At 35.8% G+C, this 16,153-nt stretch overlaps 2 protein-coding genes across 4 annotated transcripts; both read right to left on the bottom strand.

Moving 5' to 3' along the window:
- Positions 1 to 921: 921 nt before the first annotated feature.
- On the bottom strand, positions 922 to 3,187 carry LOC110717552 (1-aminocyclopropane-1-carboxylate oxidase homolog 1-like). 3 transcript variants are annotated; one of them, XM_021896283.1, is made up of 4 exons: positions 2,866 to 3,186; positions 2,249 to 2,794; positions 1,703 to 2,024; positions 922 to 1,473 (listed from the first exon to the last, which is right to left on the bottom strand). In XM_021896283.1, the coding sequence occupies exons 2-4, from the start codon at positions 2,773 to 2,775 to the stop codon at positions 1,207 to 1,209; spliced, it is 1,116 nt and encodes a 371-aa protein (XP_021751975.1). In that variant the 5' UTR covers positions 2,776 to 2,794; positions 2,866 to 3,186; the 3' UTR covers positions 922 to 1,206. The 3 variants fall into 3 exon arrangements, with proteins under 3 accessions (XP_021751975.1, XP_021751977.1, XP_021751976.1); XM_021896285.1 differs by having other exon boundaries at positions 2,249 to 2,788; XM_021896284.1 differs by having other exon boundaries at positions 2,249 to 3,187.
- Positions 3,188 to 4,124: 937 nt separating this feature from the next.
- Positions 4,125 to 7,284, bottom strand: LOC110718176 (1-aminocyclopropane-1-carboxylate oxidase homolog 1-like). Its single transcript, XM_021896983.1, has 3 exons — positions 6,312 to 7,284; positions 5,815 to 6,136; positions 4,125 to 5,468 (listed from the first exon to the last, which is right to left on the bottom strand). Exons 1-3 carry the CDS (start codon positions 6,848 to 6,850, stop codon positions 5,220 to 5,222), a joined length of 1,110 nt encoding a protein of 369 aa, XP_021752675.1. The 5' UTR covers positions 6,851 to 7,284; the 3' UTR covers positions 4,125 to 5,219.
- Between the last annotated feature and the right edge of the window lie 8,869 nt (positions 7,285 to 16,153).

The following is a 16,153-nucleotide window of genomic DNA, read 5'->3' as shown; positions in this document are numbered from 1 at the left end:
CAAGGGTATCGGTTTTCGATCGAGTTTAGTATTTTAGCCATATCCTAAAGTCTAGAAATGATTTTAACTTGATTCTAATTTGGTTAGAAAGTAGAAACCCAGAGCTTTCAAACTATATATTATTTGTCTTAATTCGAATTCGGGATAAAAAGTTATGATAAAAAACAAAAAAGGCAAAAAAAAATTAGGAAAAAACATCTAAAATTTTCAAAACTCCACGGGGAGAAACGCCTAGAATTTTAGTTTCTCCCTAGGAATTTCGAAAATTCTAAGCATTTTCTCTTAGGATTTTTGAAAATATTAGGCGTTTGGCCTCCACCAAAAAAGAGAAAAAAAAACCGACTTAAACTTCTGGCCTCAGTCAGTGATGGTTGGTTAGGATGAGAGAATGTTAAAATATTGAGTTAGAGGGAAAAAAATGTGGTATATATGCGAGGGTATGTTCGTCCATTCATGTTTAAATGCGGACATTACCCAATAAAATGAGGGTGTCATTTACCTTTCCACTTAAGGAACTAATGCAAGTAATGACAAGAAGTAAATAATTGAGTTTAACCTTCTAGAAATTAATAATAATGCAAAGTGCACTACAACCACTAAAATTTAAAGAAGCTCCAACCAATTATTAAGTAAAGGCATCCTGTGACAAGACATGATTAAAAATTACTAATCCTGTTTGATAGATTGTTACTGGTTTTTTTTTTCAGCGAATTATTAGGGTTTAGATGTCAGTTATATGTATTATTATCATGTATTTTTCTCGATCTGTTTCTTAATAATTGCTATGAATTAATTTTTACATTTGTTGATGCAAAATTTTAACCATTAATGACGTTAATATCAATAACTTAAGTAAAAGTTGAGATTGACTAAGTTATAAAATAGTTAGTAGATTCGGTTATAGGTTGTTAGATATTAAAATGTAAAAATGACTCGCATAATCCTTTATTTTTTCTATTGAAAAAGCTTGCCCTAAGCAGCTCATGTCTAGATTTTCAATTTGTCTTGAAAGCCTACTTTGCAAGCAATTTAGTCCTTTGCCCCAAAACAAGAAAGCATGTTACAAACGGTAACCTATACATAAGTAATAACATAATTTGGAATAGCAAGACATCAACAACGAACCACCAAGAAAGAGCACACAATTGGATCCCAGAACAATGCCCCTACTCCACCATCTCAAATCATCAACCTTGGATTTTTTTTCTACCTGCCAACTCCATGATTTTGTATTTTCAAATACTCAAATCCAGCATCATCAAGGGGTCGTGAGTAGAAATGTGCATAAAATGCATCGAGAGTGAACTCTCTATAAATAGCTGGATTTTTTTCCGACAACAACTCTTTAATCGGTCCATACAACTTTGAGGATGATGAAACACCTTTAAGAAAGAATGCTGACGAAATTCTTGGTCCAACTTGATTAGCAATCACTCTATGATAAACACTTTTAAGTTTGTCATTGGAAATAATCTGCATCATAATAAAAGTTATCAAGAAAAAAAATATTCAATGTTGCATCCAATTTCTAGATAACATGTAACATTTCTATTTTAGACCGGCCTAAAAATAAGGGCTACTTTCATCATTTAGTAGCTAAATTGCATTTGTTTTCCTTTATATGCGCTTACTAGTACGTGAATTAAATGTAGCCAATTATTTACGAACAAGAGTATAAATGAGTTTGATATAATTAAAGTACCTGAAAGATATCACCGATATTTATAACAAGGGCTCCCGGTATTGGCTGAACGTCGACCCATTGATTTTTGTGAAGGACTTGGAGCCCACCAATTTGGTCTTGCAATAGTACAGTGAGGAATGCAGGATCAGTGTGTTTGCTTGTTCCTAAGGTCAATTCTGGAGCAGGACAAGCAGGGTAGTAGTGGTTTACTGAAGCCCATTGCTTGTTACATTCGATTTCTTTCAAATAATCTGGTTCGAGTCCAAGACCCATAGATAATAACTCTAATAGAACATCACTTAGCTTCAGTACTTGGTTAAAATAGTCCAACATCGTATCCCTACAAATCAACAAATGGACACATTGATTTCAAAAATAATCACAGAATAAAACAACTGTTACGTCTGTAGTAGTTCAAATTAAACAATCAACTTGATTGTTCATTCTGCATAAAAAGTATCTACACGAACACTTACATAATCACATAATGATATAATTGTCACATTATAAATTAGTTAAAATTAAACTATTAACGTGGCTACTAATTTCAGACGATGTACATACCTGCATATTTCAGGTAACTCATTGGGATCGGGATGATCAAAATTATAAGTGTCAACTACGAAAGTATCCCTCCAATTCGCAGCCCGAGAATTATAAAGATCATAATTAGACATATACTTAACTTGTTTTGTCATGTCACGGCTATAAAAATTCTTCTTTACCTCAGCATCCTGCTCAAAAAAACTCCGGATCCCCTGCAGCATATTATCCAACACCTTCGAAGAAATTCCATGATTTATAACTTGAAAGAATCCCCAATTTTCTGCTGCATCAATGACTTGCTCGACGACCTCATTGTAACGATCTTTACAATCAATTCCTTCAAAATTTATCACCGGAACCTCAAGCTTAACACAAGGAGTGCTAAGCTCTTGTACGAGCTCCTCAGGCGGTCGAATGAATATCTTAGGAATCGCTTTTGTACCTAAATCAACCAGCCCTTTCACCCCTGCCTTCGTAGCATCAAAGGCTTCCAACTCTTTTACGCGATCATAGTCGAGTTGGGAGCCGTTGGTGCATACGTCCATGCCAAATTTTACTCTGCACCTTTCAAAGATAAACTAGTATGAGTAGAATATAGAATGAGAACGAATTATTATTTGTATGGGTAATATTACCTGATACGTAGTACGAGTATACTTTATTACGCAAAATGGGTATGGGTACACAATTTAATTTGCTACCTAGTTTTGCAAAAGTCGATAGTGCACCAATTTACATGTTCATTAGACAAATTCACATATATAATCATCGACAAGGGACGACAACATGATAGTTTTCCTGGCTGACCAATTTTGGCAATAATTGAAATGTTATCTTCTACTATAGAAAAAATAAAATAAAATAAATAAAATAAAAATAAAAAATAAAAAAATTTGGAGCTAATATTTGTGAAAGATAAAGTGTTTTGAGAACCTAGAATAGATATGTGGAGATCTATGTACCACGTATTAAGGATTTTAACCATGGAAGATTTGAAATCTTTAATAACACGCAACAAACAGGATTACATATTTATATCTTTATAAACTAACAAACAATAATGATGTGTGGGTAGGATAATCTTGAATCTCACACAAAACTCTCCAAAAATTTATCTACATCTAAAGATGGCATTAGGCCGGGTCGGATCGAAGCACGGCATGACACGGGCACGAAAAAAGCACGACACGGCACTGTACTGTGTGTGTGGGTCGTGGGTCAGGCCTAGGCCACCTTTATTTGGGAGAAGCACGATATGGTACGGCATGGTCGGGCCCGGCACGACAAAGCATGCATTAAAGTAATGCAGTTTTTCTTAGGCACGCAAGCCCGACACAGCTCGACACGATGGCATGTGGGCCTGGGCCATGCACGGGCCAACCTTTTAAAAACTTAACCCCGGCACGACACGAAACTCGTGAGCCGAGTCATGGGCGGGCCGAACCTAACTAACCCCAAAGCACGTGAGTCTGGCACAAGGCACGACCCGGCATGGCCCAGAGCCATCTTTATCTACACCTTCGGAGTTCGGTATAAAAGCGGATTAGGAATTTAAAAATGGGATATACTGTAATTCTTTAGCTAGTGATAACATAAGTAGTTGGTTATAAGCTTGGTAATTTAGTTCGTCCTTCCTTTTAATTACAACATGGAGAGAGGATGCACATTTTAACGGTAGAGAAAAGGGATTCATGAGTTGAGGACAAAGATAAAGTAACCCTGTTTTTTAGTGCTGCTCTGCTCTGTTGAAATTTAATTTGCTCAGTTGAACCCTGTTTTGCTCTGCTAAAATCTGCTCTGCTATGTCCAGAAGCTCAAAAAAACAGGACTTTAACACTGTCTAAAAATATTAAACACTAGCCTTAAAAGTTTCTACAGTTATTCTACATCTTTCTTCTCAAGAAAGATTTTTAAAAAGCTCAGATTTGGACAAATTTTCTTAGGTTGGGCTGACCTCAATATTTGCATTTTTATCCAAGCTTTGGACAAGCGTTTTAGGCCCTAACAATGACTTTTAAGCTTTGGGCCCAAAAATCCCAGGTTGGCCGAACCATAGGCCTTAAAATGGGCCTCTCTTATACCTAATGCCCGAGCTGCCCCAGTAATTTGACAACTATCTGTTTGTTTCTTACTATTCTTCATCCCCCAAATTGTTTTTTTTTTTGACGAGTTCCTCCCATTTGTTTCCGCATTGTATTTTTGTGAGTCAAAACTTAAGAACTTTTAACATAAATTATCCTAGATCAATAATGTTGATTCCGTTTCAATGTTGACTTTTGGAATATTATTTGCATAAATAAAATTAGATCGAAATATTTACGTTTTAATACGTGTCTTGAAAATCATAAAATTTTCAATAAGGCAAACAAAAGGAAAAGAGGAAGCACTTCTTGTCAACCTTTATGGCTGTTGTAATAACATAATATGCTCCCTTTATTATGACTTTAGAAATAAAAAAAAATAAGAAAAAAAAGGGCCCATCACAATACTAAACTATTAATTTATCGCAACCATTTGTACTGCCCTCAACTAACAACTTTTATTTATTAAAATTATTGTATATAAATTATACAACCTTAATTTGAGCACTACTAATAAAAATAAATAAATAAAAAAATAAAATAAAAAACTCCTAAAGACTAGGAGAGAAACTGTACTTTATTGCCATGCACATAACACACATTAAACACATATATGGAACATAAAGGTATATGATGCACAAAAGTCTATTATTCATTCTTATTTTGACCTAAGCAATTAGGATGAGTGACTGTATCTCTGTCCATTAGAAATATGAGATATTCGAAATGTAGGATAATATCTTATATCTCTAACTACGTTACATCCGACTCATCGTGAAGTATTCCTCTATTCAACCTAGGAAGGCCAATTATTTTTTACTTGTTACTAACATAAGTACTTAAGTAGCATATATCAAAGTAGGGAAAGGCTTATTATTAGCATTCTATAAGAAAATACACGAAATTGATCATTTCTTGAAAAAGTCAAGGGCAGGGCTTCCATCTTGACCTTTGTTGAAGTAATGGCCAAGGTACTCCTGAATTGTGATCTCCCGGTAAATTGGTGGATTTTCTTCGGACAGTAACTCTTTAATTGGACCGTAAATCCTTGTGTTCGAAGGATCTGGCTTGAAAAATGCTGCCACTGAAACCCTTGGACCCACTGTTTTTGCCTTCACTCTATGGTACACACTCTTGATCTTGTCATTCGTAATCAACTACATATAGATAAGTAAGATAACATCAATAAATAATACATTTGCCCTAAACTTTCCTTTGATATATATTTTCTATCCTTCATTTCAACACTCAAGAATATTACTTTAAAACTTTAAATTCCTTTAAACAATTAATTCTACCAAATAATGTAGTTCATTTAGTCGGTTCAACATACATTTTTATCACTTTCAAGTACAACCCTTTTTCTTTCTTTTTTTTTTTTTTTTTTTTTTTTTTTTTTTTTTTTTTTTTTTTTACGTAGTTTACTTTTATCAGGTTCAACTCCTTAAGCTAGTACTGTGATGTATCTTTATCATTGTAAAATTTTGTCAAAGTGCAAGTTACCTGAAGAAGATCTCCCGTATTGATGACAAGTGCACCAGGAACATGAGGAACATCAACTAGTTGATCTTGGTGCCAAACTTGAAGACCACCAACTTGGTCTTGTATGAGGATGGTTAGCACATCATTATCAGCATGTTTGCCAAACCCAATGGCTACATCAGGCTCAGGGCACGGTGGGTAGTAGTGTCCTAACAACATCACGTGTTGGGCACAATCCATGTCTTTCAAGTGATTAGGGTTTAGCCCTAGCGCCCTCGAGATTAGTTCAAACAAAGTATGGGACAACTTTGTCACTTGCTTACTATACTCCAATACTATGTCCCTGTAACACAAGTACATTATAACATTAATACGTGTCATTTTGTAACATCACGTCTTATTCTAAAAGACAATGTTACAATGATTTATATTCAAAGTTGATTGACGAGTATTATAATTAATTATTAGGAAGGTATTTGTATAAAACTAATTAGGTACGTCGATAGCATATATTATACCTGCACACAAGAGGCAGTTCCTCGGGTTTAGGAGGTTCAGGGGCTGTAACGAATGTTATTGTATCCCTCCAATTGGTCACGGGTCCAGTGTACAAGTAATAGTTAGAAAAATAAACACATTTTTTACCAGCATATTCACGAGTGTAGTATTGTTTCTTGACCTCAGGGTCTTCCTCATGGAACCTACGTACGCTATCAACAACACCATCGACGACATCTTGAGGGATACCGTGGTTAACCACTTGGAAAAAACCCCAATTCACACAAGCATTCTCGATTTCTTTGATCACCTCCTTAAGCTTTTCAGGATCGTTTTCAATCCCTTCGAGGTTGATCGTGGGAATGGTGAAATCGGAGTTGTTGGGCTCAATATCAGAGCGATTGTGGTTTAGGTTATTAACGAACATACGAGGGACCTTAGACAAACCCGAGTCAATGAGTCCCTTAACACCTAATCTAGCCTCATCAAAGGATTTTAGCTCACTCTTTCGGTCGTATTGGTCTTTCATTGTTGCGGTTGTGGCTTGTGTTAGGCTCATTATTTTTTTCTTGGTTTTTTTGGTTTTTCTTGATAGTTTTTTGGTGGTAGTTTTCTATGTATTTTTTGCCACAAACTAGGAAATATGAGCAAGTGTAATGAGGTAAGTCTTTCTTGTGCCTCCTCATTTTATAGCAAGCTAAGTGTAGACTTCAGAATAATATTATTCAATGGTCTTCCTCGTAGACTAATATATATTGCATACTTATAAAGATTAGTCACTAACATTAATGTGATTATTGACTTGGGAATACTCTAATTTACCTCCTTAACTAATTCAAAATTCTTAATTATTAGTGAAATATTTATATGGCCAAGGTTTATGAAATCAAATAAAGAAACAAATTTGTGATAGATAGAGTATCGAATTGCAAGGACTTGTTTGACATCGTTTTTTTCCTTTTCTTTTAAACAATAAACTAAAACAGGAAACAAGAAAAAGTATTTCCACTTTTTTGTTGTCATTTTTAAAATTATTATAATTTTAATAAATTTGGCTAATTTTTAATTTATTATAGTATAACATGTCATAACTTTACCAAGCGAACCCTTGGTGTTAGTTTTAATATTCAACATGCATGATAGTGTCTGACTTTACATGCATGAAAAGTGACAATGCATATTCGAACCTAATTTTCAAGAATTTAAGCTACTAAATTAGTTAACATTATGACATCCACACGGAATATTGAAATACTACTTACGGAGTAATTAACAACTACTTACATCCATATAAATGGAGGCCAGCTTAGCAATATAAGTTTCTCCCTAAAATTAATAGCAGAGGCGGCAAATAAATGTAGACCTGGTGTTAATAATTGACCACTGACAAAATACTGTACAGTAATAAGGTTATGTTCCTATTTGGTTCTTTGTTTGTTATGTTTCATTGTTTTAGGGAGGGGAATAGAGTGGCAGACAAGCTTGCTAATTTGGGTGTTATTCTTTAAGAGAAGGTGGTTTATTTCGATAATTCTCCAATTGAAATAAAGAACTTTCTTTGGGAGGATATGGTGGGTGTGGCCTTGCCACGTTTGGTTGTGTAATTTTATTAGTTTTGTTTGGGTTCATACCCTCTTTTGCATCAAAAAAAAAAAAATATTAGGGTAATGTTCCTTGTCAAAAAAAAAATATATAAAAAAATAAAAAAGAGGTTTTGTTCAGTTTAGTTATAAGCAAATAACTATTTATTTTAGAAATATATTAATTAGATCATCAAATTAAAGCATGCAGTTCTTATTTTTTAATATTTGTATTTACTTATCAGAGTAATCACTACACATTTTTGGCTATGTAACTTACAAAAATAGGAATTATTTCTTTTTTTTTTTCTATGTTTGGAATGTATACATTAATACAAAACTAACGATTTGTCTTAGAATATTTTTTTTCATAAGAATTGGTACACAAATAATGCCAAAGTTTAGTTAATTAAAATTAAATAATCAGATCAACCCAATCAAATCATCATATCAAATGAATAGAATATAGCTAGCCTAATAAGTTTTACTTCATATCCTATCGATCACCCAAATAAATGGTATATCATTGTTATATACAAATTCAATAGTTACTTACCATTTAGAATATACTCATATGACAATCATTAATACTCTTTTATAAAAAAAATGAGTATATAGATTGTATCTCTCAACCTTAAATTTGTGAATCATTCCTTTACCCTTCACCCTGGCCACTTTTAAGGGATCTTGCTCACTAATCCAAATCGGATTGACCTGTATGACTATGGAGTGTGATAGATATTATAGTAAGATAATATTTTGTTGCAGATTCAGAATATATTTTGTATACTTATCGTACTAAGTTTCCTAACAGAATGAGGACTAGTCTTATAAACCATTATATATATTGATCAATGGTACACACTCCAATTTGAGGAGTTTTCCCAAAATCTAACATTTTCCTTATATTGTATTTCGTAGAAGGTAGAGGGTGAGAATGTGAACAGTTTAATGCGATGAATAATCATCTTCATGTCTATGTACTTAAACTCTGAAATTTAGGGGATGAACTTCATTTTAAGATTTCAGTCAATGTTGATTGGCTACCTTCTTAGCTAGTCCGCCGAAAGTAATGAAATTAAAATCATTTTTACTGTATTGAATTTCAAGCAATTATGTAATTAAATTCTAGAAATTTCAATTTTCAATCTTGATAAGAAAAATATATATTAACGGTAAAAGGCAGCAGCTCTCCAAATTCTTCTATCTTCTAGAGATATTTTTATACTATTGACTATTATGGCCGAAAATAGTTCAATTTCCAACAATTTTGTTTAAGTGTTAGGGCTATATATTTCATTTCAATGTGTTATATATATATATATATACCTTCTCAGCTAGTCCAGCCGAAAGTATTGAAATTAAAATCATTTTACTGTATTGAATTTCAAGCAAATATGTAATTAAATTCTAGAAATTTCAATTTTCAATCTTGATAAGAAAAATTATATATTAACGGTAAAAGGCAGCAGCTCTCCAAATTCTTCTATCTTCTTAAGATATTTTTATATTATTGACTATTTTGGCCAAAAATAGTTCAATTTCCAACAATTTTGTTTAAGTGTTGTTATAAACGAAACTACAGAAAAACGAAGAACAAGAATAATGTTACCGGGAATTAGACTGAGTCACGGACTCTGTCGCTCTCTTTAGAACATTCACGGTACTGCCCTTAGAATGTGCAAGCAGATCGTACACCACCGGATGTCCCCCGGGGTAAAACAGTCTCTCGAATTTAATATACCGATGGATTTGCACAAAGCCACCGGGCGAACAAAACACCAAAAAATATTAGGAACTGCTTGAACTGATTATTTTTTTTTTTTTGAGAAGAGAGGAGATTATTTTTCAGTATATGAATTGCTTAACACGGTCTGTTTTATAGCTGAGGGCAGAAAGCCGTTTTTAAAGACCATTGATTGCACAACGGCATATAAGCACGAATTACGCCCAAAACGGGTAGAAAATCAATTTTTTTCAAAACAGTCAAAAACTAATAAACACAAATAATGGGATTTAAAACGGTTAGCATAAATCAAGGCACTAATTATGTAATTAAAAAGTTAATTCTGTTTTAATCATCCAACCAACCCAACCCAACCCGGCCCGACTCGGCGCACGCGTGTGTTAGGTTGGTTCGGTAGGGTAACTCGACATTTTGAACCCTATCTCTGACAACGTACCACACACGACCTACTCTTGGTGTTGTCATATACCCGTGCTATTACGGCCATGCACGTCTATCCCAATATAGTGAACGCTTTAGAAATGCTGCCACACATTTCATAGGAAGCGGCCTAACTTCCATATTCACATAGGTGAATATATCAAGAGTACTCCTGTAGCTAGATACTCCACTCCAAATGGAGTATAGATTTCATTAAGAGTTCCTGCTAACTCATCCTTGACCGCTTCAGGAATTTATGTCTTTTGAATGTTGATAATTTAGAGTGTCGGAGGAGCGCTCGCGCTTCTGAATCGCGCTCGCGCCAGTTAGGCGCGACCCGCGACAAAATCGCGCATAAACCGCTATGAGTTTATGAAAATTCTGGAAAAGTTTGGAGGTGCGCCCGCGCCATGGCATGGCGCGGCCCGCGCCTAAATCGCGTCAAATTTCTGGAAAATCAGAAAGTTGAGATTTTAGAAGAGGAGCGCCCGCTCCACATTGAGGAGCGCCCGCTCCTCCTTGTGGAGCGCCCGCGCCTCTTCGCACGCGCCCGCGCTTCTTGCTGTTTTGCGGTTTTATACGACGGTTGATCCTATTATATAGGATGATGTTGTTTCGAAAGAAAGACAGAACTTTTCTCTGTAATTCTCCCTAAGTAAATTTCTCCATTTTTCTCTCTAAAAACTTGCAATCTTTTGTGAGAAATCTTCTTGATTTTAGTCTTTCTTGTGAATTATTTTATCATCAATTTGTTCTTAGTGCAAAGATCAATTGGGCTGACTTTTGTATCTCAAAGAGTATTTCCGGATCAAATCCCAAGCACCATTGTGGGAGAAATTAAACTCTTTAGGTATGTATTCATACGCCTAAGTCAGTGTATCAAGGATTGAGACTTAAGTGGTCACCGATTTCTCATGTTCATGTTGGATGTAATAGCTTGGAGTAGAGGCAAGTAAAATATCTTTCACAACTAGTGTTTTCTTTGTGTTTTTCTGTATTACTTTGATAAATTGGTGTTTGGTTGTAATACATTGAATTGTATTTGGTTGTTTGTATAATTCATTATCAATTATACATAGTTAGGTTTTGTTCCCACAATTGTTAAAGTACTTTTTGTTATTGAATTACTTGTAAACCTAACAATCTAAAGATTTTTAAATTTAGAAGTAATCAAGCATGTCTAGTGTGAAAGATTTGACCACAAATTTTGTCAAACCCAAGAAGTTTGACGGTGTGGAGTTTCGGAGATGGAAGAAGAAGATGTACTTTCTTCTTACATCTTTGAAAGTAGCCTATGTTATTAGTACTCCAAGGCCTAGTGAACATGAGAAAGAATCCTTGGAAAATGTTCGGGAAATGTCAAAATGGGACAACGATGACTTTATTTGTCGTGGTCATATTTTGAATGGTATGGAAGATGATCTTTTTGATGTGTATCAAAATGTGGAGTCGGCTAAGGAGTTTTGGGAGTCCTTAGATGGCAAATATATGGCTGAAGATGCTTCAAGTAAGAAGTTTTTAGTAAGTAATTTTAATAATTTTAAGTTTGTTGATGGTCGGTCCATAATGGACCAATTTCATGAATTACAACGAATCTATGGGAACTTGAAACAACATGGTATTTCTATGGATGAATTGTTTGTTGTTTCAAGTATAATTGACAAGTTGCCTGCTAGTTGGAAAAGTGTTAAGCATGAGCTTAAACACAAGAAAGAGGACATGTCTTTGTCCGAGTTGGCCACCCATCTTCAAGTTGAAGAAGGGATAAGAGCCATGGAAAGTGCTAAGGATGGGAATCCTAGCTCATCTACCATTAATTTGGTAGAGGAAGGAAAAACTAGTGCTTCCACTAGTGGAAAGAGGAAGTATAATACCTCTTTCAAGGGAAAGTCCAAGAAGCAAGCAAACAATAACAAGTTTGCTTGTTGGGAATGCGGTAAAGTTGGTCACCGCGAGAAGGACTGCTTTTCTTTTAAGAAAAGGATGGAGAAAGCCAAGGAGGGACATGCTAGCACTAGCAAGGGCCAACCCACCAAAGGTAATCCAATTCATAAGGTTGAATTTAATTCCGGTTTGGATTTAAATGCAACGGATCCTAACATTTTTATGGTGCAGGATGATGACTCATGGTGGATGGATTCGGGGGCTTCAAGGCATGTATGCAAGATGAGGCATTGGTTCAAAACCTTTCACAAGGTTGGTGATGGAGAAGATCTCTTTATGGGAAACAATTCAACCATCAAGGTCCTTGGTAGAGGACAAGTAGAACTAATGTTTAGTTCGGGGAATGCAATCATTCTTAGGGATGTGTTGTATGCTCCGGATATTAGTCGGAATCTTGTATCGGGGCCTTCCCTGAATAGTCTTGGCTATAAACTAGTGTTTGAAGCTAATAGGTGTATTATTACTAGAGGAACAAATTTCATAGGTCGTTGTTATTTATGTAATGGATTATTTAAGCTTTCTTTGAAAGACATGTATGGATTTGATGATGTTTGTTTGAATGTTGATGCAAGTGATAATCATGTTGATTTAAATTTGTTTGATTTGTGGCATTCTAGATTAGGACATGTGAATTATAATAAAATGCTTTTCATGTCCAAACAAGAGTTGATTCCATGTTGTGATATTTCTCCTAATAAGTGTTCTACTTGCATGTTGAACAAGATCACTAGAACTCCATTTAAGAGAGTTGAGAGAAGTTCTAACATTTTAGAACTAATCCATAGTGACTTGTGTGATTTTCATAGTACGCCTTCTTTGGGGAACAAAAGATACATTGTCACTTTTATAGATGATTATTCTAGGTTTTGTTACGTGTATCTTTTGCATTCCAAAGATGAAGCTTTAACCAAGTTTGATATTTATAAAAGGGAAGTAGAATTGCAAGTAGATTCATTTATTAAGAGAATTTGAACTGATAAGGGAGGGGAATACTATGATCCAAGTTATTTCCAATATTTGGGTATAATTCATGAGACTACAGTTGGTTATGCACCACAATCAAATGGTGTAGCTGAAAGGAAAAACAGAACTCTTGAAGAAATGGTTAATTCCATGTTGTCTTACTCAGGTTTGAGTGAAGGGTTCTGGGGTGAAGCTATGTTGACAGCATGTCACATTCTTAACCGGGTTCCCACAAAGGGAAAAGAATCTACTCCTTATGAACTTTGGTACAAGATAAAGTCAAACTTGAAGTATCTCAAGGTTTGGGGTTGTAGGGCAGTCGTAAGAGTGTCCGGCAACAAGAAAAAAAAGCTCAGTGAAAGGGGCTTGGATTGCATATTTATAGGGTATGCTGAGCATAGAAAAACTTATAGGTTCTATGTAATAGAACAAAATGACTATATATCTGGTCATTCAGTTATAGAGTCAAGAGATGCAATTTTTTATGAAAATCGATTTTCATCAATGAGTAGACCGAAAGATCTACAAATTAGTGCCAATGATAGGGAGATAGTAGAGTTGAATGATCAACTTGAAACTCATGAAAGTACATTCAATAATGAGAATGTTGAAACTCCTCAATTAAGGAGAAGTACTAGAGAAAGGAAAATTAGGAATCCTCTAGATGACTTCATAATTTATTTGGTTGAAGGATCTAGGGATGTCCTTAGTTCCACTACTCCCTATTGTTTCAATGTGGATAGTGACCCAAAAACTTATAGTGAAGCAATATCTTCCCAAGATAGTGCATTTTGGAAAGAGGCTATAAATGATGAGATGGATTCCATCATGGGAAATAACACTTGGGTCTTAGAGGATTTACCTTCCAGTTGCAAACCTCTTGGTTGCAAGTGGATTTTCACTAGGAAAAGGAGACTGGATGGCTCCATAGTGAAATTTAAAGCCAGATTGGTTATCCAAGGCTTTAGGCAAAAGCATGGTGTTGATTATTTTGACACCTATGCACCGGTTGCAAGAATAACCTCGATAAGGTTGTTAATTGCAATGGCTTCGGTATATAATCTAGTAATCCATCAAATGGATGTCAAAACGACATTCCTTTATGGAGATCTAGAGGAAGAAGTGTACATGAAACAACCCGAAGGGTTTGTTTTGGAAGGACAAGAAGATAAGGTGTGTAAATTGGTTAAGTCATTGTATGGACTTAAACAAGCACCAAAACAGTGGCATCGAAAATTTGATGACACAATTTTGTCTTTTGGATTCAAGGTGAATCAAGCTGATAAGCGTATATATAGCAAATTTGATGACAAAGGTCATGGTGTCATCATTTGTCTATATGTTGATGATATGATTATCTTTGGTACAAGTCTACACAAGTAGAATTGACCAAGGAATTCTTATCCTCATCTTTTCAGATGAAGGATTTGGGGGAGGCGGATGTCATATTGGGCATCAAGATAATTCGGGACAATGGAAGACTTATTTTAAGTCAATCTCACTATGTTGAGAAGATGATCAAACGGTTCAACATGTTTGATAAGTGTCCCGTGAACACCCCCATGGAACCAAATGTCAAATTGGTTAAGAATTCGGGGAAAACAATTTCCCAATTGAAATATGCAAGGATAATTGGATCCTTGATGTATACCATGACTAGTACAAGACCAGATATTGCATTGGCTGTGGGAAAACTAAGTAGATATACTAGTAACCCGGGTACACAACATTGGTTTGCAATAAGGAGAGTCTTGAGGTACCTTAAGGGTACATTAGACTATGGTCTAGCTTATAGTGGATTTCCTTCGGTTTTAGAAGGGTATTCTGATGCTAGTTGGATCACTTACAAAGAGGATGACTCTTCTGTAAGTGGTTGGGTATTTATGTTTGGAGGAGGTGCCATTTCATGGTCTTCCAAGAAACAAACTTGCATCGCTGATTCCACTATGGCAGCAGAGTTTATAGCTCTTGCATCAGCTAGTAAAGAAGCTGAGTGGTTGAGGAATCTCATGATAGAGTTTCCTTTATTTCCAAAGCCAATGCCACCGGTGGCAATCCATTGTGATTCCAATTCGGCGTTGATAAAGGCTTATAGTCAAGTGTACAATGGTAAGTCTCGGCATATTTCACTAAGGCATAGCCTAGTGAAAGAGCTTATCAATGATGGGGTCATAAGTCTTGACTATGTTCCAACAAAGATGAATTTGGCAGATTGCTTTACCAAGGCAATGCCAAGACATTCCATCATATTTTCTATGAATGGAATGGGTTTATGTCCAAAAACACAAACTTGTGAAACCCAATCTAACGCTTGAAGAAACATCAAGTCTTAGATTCAATGTGGTTGAATCGCAATATTGATGTTTGTTAAGCAATGTTTAATGACCCATATTGCTATGGTACTTGTGATGTATGAGGTAGCGTCAATGAAAAGTTCTCAAAGGTTTAGAGTTGAGAAGTTCTAAATGTAAGTGTCTTGTCACAAGGGCACAATTACGTATATGAGAACCTACCTATATAAGTTCGAAGTTTAGCCGCTTCAAGAAGTCTAAAAGGACATATAGACTTCGATGAACTTATGAAAGATACGGACACATGGCTGTTTAAAAGTGTCAAGTGATGAATGATTCGATTTATCTTATGTGTACTTCACCTTCGAATGGTTGGATATATCCGTGTGATTCAATCCATATGGAAATCATAGGATATGATCATCGTTAAGTGTGTTGTACTAGGTGTTAATTCAATCCGAAGGGACATTAACATTGATGCATAAGATGTGGCTAAATGATAGATTTGGAGAATGTATAAAGAAGAAACTCTAAATGGGGGAGGATTGTTGATAATTTAGAGTGTCGGAGGAGCGCTCGCGCTTCTGAATCGCGCTCGCGCCAGTTAGGCGCGACCCGCGACAAAACCGCGCATAAACCGCGATGAGTTTCTGAAAATTCTGGAAAAGTTTGGAGGCGCGCCCGCGCCATGGCATGGCGCGGCCCGCGCCTAAATCACGACAAAATCGCGTCAACTTTCTGGAAAATCAGAAAGTTGAGATTTCAGAAGAGGAGCGCCCGCTCCACATTGAGGAGCGCCCGCTCCACATTGAGGAGCGCCCGCTCCACATTGAGGAGCGCCCGCTCCACATTGAGGAGCGCCCGCTCCACATTGAGGAGCGCCCGCTCCTCCTTGTGGAGCGCCCGCGCCTCTTCGC

The sequence above is a fragment of the Chenopodium quinoa genome, unplaced genomic scaffold (genome assembly GCF_001683475.1).
Source record: "Chenopodium quinoa cultivar QQ74 unplaced genomic scaffold, ASM168347v1, whole genome shotgun sequence".
NCBI classification, from domain to species: domain Eukaryota; kingdom Viridiplantae; phylum Streptophyta; class Magnoliopsida; order Caryophyllales; family Amaranthaceae; genus Chenopodium; species Chenopodium quinoa.
Note: the sequence above shows the minus strand (reverse complement) of the source record. Positions and strands in the feature narration are given on the sequence as shown.